This window comes from Cotesia typhae, unplaced genomic scaffold (genome assembly GCF_013202065.1).
Source record: "Cotesia typhae breed Kobodo isofemale line unplaced genomic scaffold, CoteBio_Ctyphae contig_5, whole genome shotgun sequence".
Lineage (NCBI taxonomy): Eukaryota > Metazoa > Arthropoda > Insecta > Hymenoptera > Braconidae > Cotesia > Cotesia typhae.
In genome coordinates, this window is record NW_027423757.1 from 12,000,421 (window position 1) to 12,007,650 (window position 7,230).

At 33.4% G+C, this 7,230-nt stretch overlaps 2 protein-coding genes across 2 annotated transcripts; both read left to right on the forward strand.

Moving 5' to 3' along the window:
• Positions 1-422: 422 nt before the first annotated feature.
• Positions 423-2,549, forward strand: LOC141530821 (uncharacterized). The gene has a single exon (XM_074248155.1). The coding sequence runs from the start codon at positions 504-506 to the stop codon at positions 1,959-1,961; it is 1,458 nt and encodes a 485-aa protein (XP_074104256.1). The 5' UTR covers positions 423-503; the 3' UTR covers positions 1,962-2,549.
• A 1,754-nt stretch (positions 2,550-4,303) lies between these two features.
• Positions 4,304-5,542, forward strand: LOC141531136 (extracellular matrix protein 2-like). Its single transcript, XM_074248682.1, has one exon. It carries the CDS (start codon positions 4,535-4,537, stop codon positions 5,441-5,443), a length of 909 nt encoding a protein of 302 aa, XP_074104783.1. The 5' UTR covers positions 4,304-4,534; the 3' UTR covers positions 5,444-5,542.
• The last annotated feature ends 1,688 nt before the right edge of the window (positions 5,543-7,230 follow it).

Sequence of the window (7,230 nt, forward strand, 5' to 3'; positions counted from 1 at the left end):
AAATTGTTCAACTCTCGAGTTATCAGATGCGGAAAGCAAATAAGACGTCCTGGTATCCAACAAGAGATGGCGACGCCGTCCTGACTCGCCGCTGACTTACACAAAGAGCCAACCCACCCCAAGAATAAAAGTTTAAAGAAATCGATTATTGACTGACGATATGCTTTAAATTAAACAACGATTAGGAAATGCTATTATTTCATTCCGGGTCTTAATCAGCGTTACTTAATAATCGTTATCTTGTCTACCAAGGCCATAAGATAACCCGGTTTGACCTTCCGGCTGTCCTCGGATTCCCGCTTTATTAAATAACAATTTAACTATAAAATTTCCCAGCTTCTGATTTAAATAACCAGAAAACAAAGAGCGAGGTCGCTAAAGATTCTATAAAAGCTCGGAAATAATCACTGTCGCCCATTTGCCCGGAGGTTTTCCGAGTAAGTATCTCTACAAACTATAAAACAACAGTCATTAATTTTTTATCTCCATTCCAGGTATAAAAAATGGCTTCATTCTCATCAACGCTGGCAATTTTTCTCATCCTCCAGCTGACCGTCTCATCCTCCAGCAACAGAGTATTATTTCCCCTGACGTATGTCGACTATTCAATTCCGATTCCAGAACCCGGAAAAATTCTGCTGCCTACAGGAAAATGCGAAGACATAAGAGACCGTGACTTATCTCTCTACTTACCAGGCTGCGCTCCAGCGACCCTCTACCCAGGATTTATCGACAGCTGCAGAGTGACTTGCCTGTGCCTCTCTGACAGCTCGATCTCCCAGATATCCGTGGGGTCCTTCGACAAGCTGCCGAATCTGGAGTACCTCGACTTATCCCGGAATAGGATCCAGCTCTGCGACTTCCTGAGCTTCGGCAGGCACAACCGATTAGTAACTTTAATCGTCGATGAGAACGACTCAGGTCTAAGAGAACAATTGCTCTCCCAAGCCGACTGCTTTCCCAAGCTAGAGCACCTTTATCTCCGGAAGAACAACATCGCCGACATAACAATTCCTCTCCAGCGAACTTTTCCTTCTCTGACGCACCTTTACCTGTCGGACAACAAATTAAAAGGCAGGACATTTGATTACTTGGATTTGCCGCTGACCCTGACCCACCTCCACCTCGAGCGGAACCGGATCAGCCGCCTGGACACCCGCGGGCTGATAAATCTCTCCTCGCTGTTTCTTGATGGGAATCGTATTCAATCTCTTTCTCACTTGCCTTGCTCAGAGGATTCCAACTTGAGCCTGCGGCACACATCCAGGCTAAGGTTTCTTTCGCTGTCCCAGAATTTGATAGCAAGTGTCCAGCGGGACAGCTTCGACGATTGCCGAGCTCTCAAGAGCTTGAACCTCGCTCACAACAAAATTTCTTCAATTCCTTCGGGGACTTTTGATTGTTTATCAGAGCTCAGAGATTTATCACTGAGCTACAATCAGCTGACGAGTCTCCCGGACTTTAGGAACGTCAGGGTGCTAACTAGCTTATCGCTGGATCACAATTTGATTGAATACATTCCTACGGGAGCTTTCTGCGACTTGGGAGAGCTAAAGTGGCTCTCGCTGGGCAACAATCGCATCAAAAATGTCTTTGTCGAGGCGTTTGTTAATCTTAATTCTCTGGAAGAAATAGACCTGTCTTTCAATGAATTGACTTACCTGCCGTACGGGTGGATCAGAGGCAGCACCAGGTTGAAGCATCTGGATGTCAGGGGCAACAGGTTCACCAGGATTGAAGATCTAGTCCTGGATTGCACTGTCAGCTTGAAGTATCTCTATCTTCAGGGGAATCCTTTGGACCGCTACACGCCCGGCTACTGGAAGATTAAGAATGAAGTTAGTGTTTATTTGGAGTACGAGTCCTCCGTGAGGAGGCAGCCCTGCAATGTCCGGTGTGGGGTAAAGTACACCGAGTATGTTATTCCGAGGGTAAGTTATAGTGATGAGTGGACTTGGTAGAGCAGGTTTGAGTGGAGTAACTAAACTAACGCGCTACACTTGGTTGAGATTAGTTTTGTGCAAACGGTGAAGTTAAGGGGAAAGGGTAAGTTAGACAAATTGGTGGTGAATTGTGTGCTGATGGAAACTAGACATCAACGGATCTGTTTAATGCTAGCGGAGTTGCATAGTTTACTAGTTTTGATGGTTAAACTGTTAATATTTTAATTTAATCTTATTTATTGTTTTACATGTTGTTTAATTTTATTTACTTTGTCTTTATATTGGCTTTAGAATAGTTTGTGAATTTTGTTTTAATATATTTTAAGGAAAAAGTTATATTTTATTTTAAACTTTGCTATTGATCTTTTTTAAAATTGTTCAAAAAGGATTCATCGAGTTTTTAATATAAAAATCTAAAAATTATCAAGTATATTTTTTTAAAAAATTTTATTTTTTATTATAGATTTAAGAAAAATTCTTTAAAAGCTTGTAAAATTTTATGTTTATGTTTTTTTTTTTTTTTTTCATAGTTTTAAACTCTAAAATATTTCATTAACTATTTTTCTCTATTTAACTATTTATTGTAAAAAATGAATAAAAATTTTTCTTTATCCCAACAAACGACGAACTTAGCTGGATTTTTTGTGGGATTACTCATAATACTTCCCCACAATTTATCTCAAATATACAAATTAAAGATTAATCTTCCCTATCATTCAGATATGAAAAAAGAAATACCAGATCTCTGTCTTTGACATAATTTTGATAATTCCTATATTTAAAAAACAGGCATAGTATAAATACTCCCAGAACTATCTCAACAATTCAGTTTATCCCGCCGTATCTCTCAAACCCAGTCAAAAAATGTTTCTACAAGCCAAAACCCCATTTTTCTTCCTCCTAATTTGGTTTAGTTAACAACAACATTTCTTCGCTGAATTTCGTGGATTCTTTGCTGGAGCCCATCACTCACTTGTATCTCAGGAATAATTCGCTTACAGATTTGGATTATAGTTCTGTAAGATTGGCAATTCCTACAAGCGATCCGCTCCCTCTTGATCGGTTGAAGAATCTTGTACACCGGGATCTTTCTAAAAACCAAATTTCTGCTCTCAGCGACGACTCCTTCAACAATTTGGAAAAATTAACCATCCTCGAACTCGATGAAAAATTATTTGAGCCACGTTCCGAGGATTTGTGAGCTGAAAAGCTTAGAAATTCTGTCGATCTCACAGAACCAGCTCATTGAAATCGCGCAGTTTGATTTCTGCGGTCTTTCGAGTCTCAGGATGTTGAACTTGAGTTATAATGAGATCACCAAGATTTCACAAGACGAAATTAGGAATTTGGGCGGCTTGGAAAGTTTGAATCTTTCGGGAAACAAAATAGCTTATTTACCCGAGAATTGGATCGCTGATATGAATCTAAAGACTCTGTTTTTGAACGATAACCGATTCAAATATTTCTCACATTTATCTTTGAATGTTTTCGAAAGTCTTAAGTATGTAAATATCAGGGGCAATGATATTAAAGTAAACGGTTCGATGGGATTACCCAGAGATACGGTTATTGCCTTCTAAATAAACTCCAAGATTATTATACATGAATTTACAAGATTTATTATATTTGAGTTTCAAATTCGGATTATTTGTGTTGATCAATAAACAAAATTACTGTTTATATGTAAATTAATTTTATTACTATTACTAAATATAATAATATTTTCTAATTAAATATTAAGTAATTATAGCCTTAAGCTTTAAATGTAATCTTCATTAATTAAATAAAAAAATCCAACTCTCTAAATTATTGTATTTTATTTATATCTTAAATTTTCTTTTCTCTTCTTTTATATAAAATAAATAAAATAAAAATTTTATAATTAAAAAATCGGATATTAATTATTCTTTATTTCTTCTGATCACATTAAAAAAATTGATAATTAAAAAAAATATCGAACATCTCCTTGTAAGAACTAAGTCGGCTAATTAACACCTATTTATCCAATTAGTATGATGTAAATATATTTTTGATAACTTAGATCAACACAAATCTCGAAATCCAGGAAGTTAAGGGTCACACAAGGTCACATTAGTTCACGAGATGTCTTCTATTTGTAAAAAAGTTAAATCACTAAAATTTTTTTATGCTTATTTGTTTGTATTGCGTTTGAAAGCCGCCGATTTGAAGTTTCTCAAAGATACACTTAAGAATTATCAAATAATAATCTTATTTCCGTGGGAAATTTAGTATTAAATTATTAGTACCAATACCTCAAAATTCTAGCAGTTTAGGGTCACACAAGGTCATATGATATCATAGTAGCTCACCAGATCTTTTCTAGTAGTAAACAAGTCTAATCACTAAAATTTTTTATATTTACTCGTGTTCTATTTAAAGATTATCAATTTAGAGTGTTCCAAAGATATACTTAAAGACTAACAAATAATAATCTTATTTTTGTGGGAAAAAATCCAAGCGTTGGTTGGTGGTACATATAAAAGATGTTGATAAATTTTTGCGGTAGTCTCTGAGTTCTTTTCAGCCGTTAAACATCGAAAAATTAAGTGAGTTTGTTTAATAAACTAAAAATGGTTTTACAAAGTGCATTTCTTCTTTTGATTTTGTCGAGTATTTCAACTGCGTCGTACGGTTCCGTAATTGCATTTGACCTTTCAAATAAAAACATAACTTCGTTGGACGGTAGACTTAACGATACTTCGGAATTAACAATTATATACGCGCCATACAACAAAATTTCACGAGTTGACAGCAGCACATTTGCTGGAATACCAAATTTAGAAACTTTGGATTTACATGCGAACACCATTGACTCGATAAACTTGAATTTGACTAATCTTTGGAAACTTGACTTAGACAGTGCGCTACGTAATTTTACTGGACCTTCTGGAGGAATGGAGCTATCAATTGGAGCCCATCCAGGTGTCGGCATATCAGCAGTAATGTATCTGCCAAATTTGATAGAATTGCATCTTTGTTATAATAAAATCATTCGGATCACCGGTTTGACCGAAGATACTGTGCCAAACCTCGCTCGTCTTTATCTGAGTTTCAATGATATTGAATACCTGGATTTTCTCGACAAGTTGCCGAAATCAATCACTCATTTGTATCTTAATAGCAACAAAATATTGAAATTTGTGCAAATTATAATACCGGTAAAATTATTAGGGTCATATCCAGTTGCAGAAACGGTCATAAAAAAGTATGATTTCAATCACTTGGAAAATCTTAAGCTTCTGGATTTGTCCTATAATAAAATTCAAAAAATTGAAGATCATACTTTTAAAAATTTATCAAAGTTGATAACTCTTTATTTAAATAACAATGAGTTAACCAGCGTGCCTGATTTTTCTGGTCTAACACAAATTAAGGAGTTGGATCTCTCGCACAACTATATTGGTGATATTTCTAACGCAACGTTCAATTATTTACCTTCGTTGGAGAATTTAAAAATTTTTGCAGATTATGAATTCTAAAAATTATATCTAATTCCTAAATATTTTCATTTGTTCATATTCATAATTAAAAAACTGTACTTCACTAGAATTATTTTATAAAATATTATAAAAAAATTATTTTTCTCTTCTTTTTTTTTTTTTTTTATTTTTAAGAATGTCGTATGTAATATAAAATAATTTTCAATTTTTGGAGTCAATTTTTTTGTGCAGGTAAGTGCAAAAATTATCATCAACTTTTTGATTATAAATTTAATTTATCTGCAGTAATTTTTTGCGAATTATTTACGATTTGAAATAAAATTTATTTTTTATCGTATATTATTTTGTAATCGGTGTTACAAGCTCAGAAGATTTAGATATTGAAGAATGAAGAATAAATGAAGAAATTTAATTTATTTATTATAAATAACTTTTTTCGTCGATAAATAAATAAAAATTTCGTACAAATGCGATAAAATAAAACTTTAGTAGGTATTTGTAAAATGATAATTCAATTAAGACCTTAATTTGAGAATAATTAAGTGATGAGATGTCTTTTTTTATTATCAATAGCTTACTTTTAATTTTAATGAATAATATAAACTCTGAATTAAATGATTTGCGTTAATTTTTTGTATCACACTTTTTTTGTATTAAATTAATCTCGATTGAAGTCAAATTTTATTAAGCTTATAAAATTTTTTCTAACTCCAAAACCAATTCGGTTTTCCGAAATATTTTCTTGGATCAAGTAAATTTTTTTTTCTCTCTGCAATTCATAAGTATTGAGTTTCACAATATATACATTTTATTTTTCCAATAATTCAACGACTGATTTTTTAAAAATAAATCGACTTGTGATATGTTATCATGAACTTTGTGCAGGAAAATTTCATATATTGCAAATGTTGATGCTCAAATATTAACATTAATGTTTTATTCAAAATCGACGTAGATCAATAAACCAAATATTGAAAACATTTAAACAGGTGAAGAAAAAACGTCCAGCTAAAAATTATTGGTGTCATCAGCATCCAAAGTTCAGTTTTTCAGTGAGTCTCATTGAATAATTTTAAGAAAGATGTTGTGTGTTTTTATACTGTTCTGTTTACTTGCTCAGGTTTACTGTTTTAGCTCAGGGTCCAAAAACTGAACAGTGTCCAGCGGTCAAATCTGACAAATTTGATTTTCACAATGTAAATACTTATCACTCAGCAATGTCAATTTAAAAATACTGGATAGAATTTAATAGTTTTAATTATTGACGTAAAATCTTTATAGCTTGTCGGAGATTGGTATGAGTACAAACGCAGCCAAAATATCGTCTACAAAGATTTGAAATATGTAAGAATAACATTGGCTGAATCTCAATCAAATGAATTTGACTTGAAATTTAAATTTTGCATAAAAAGGTTACTTTTTGAGCTTTTAAAATTCATTTTTCATTTTCAAAATATGTTTTTTTCTGACCCAAATTTAATTTTTTAATCCAGTACTGATCAAGATTTTACGCTGACGGCGGATATAAATGTAAGTGACAAAAAAATGGGTTTCACAGTTGTGAATTATCTTCCGATAATCGGACAGACATACAAACCCGTCACCATTCTTGCAGTAGACAATGATTTTATTGTGATATACTCTTGTGAACTTCGCGGTTCCCGCCGATGAGTATTTTACTATAGTTTACTATTTTTGCAGTGCAAAAAATTGATCTTTTAACTTTCTTATAGCATTGAAAAGGCTATGGTAATAATCTCCTCCATTTCTAAACCTTTACAAAGCCTCGACCAGAGGATTCGGCAAGCGTTTGCCGATCATGGAGT

Coding starts and splice junctions, on each gene's coding strand:
- LOC141531136 (XM_074248682.1), top strand. CDS start 4,535: ATGGTTTTACAAAGTGCATTTCTTCTTTTGATTTTGTCGAGTATTTCA.
- LOC141530821 (XM_074248155.1), top strand. CDS start 504: ATGGCTTCATTCTCATCAACGCTGGCAATTTTTCTCATCCTCCAGCTG.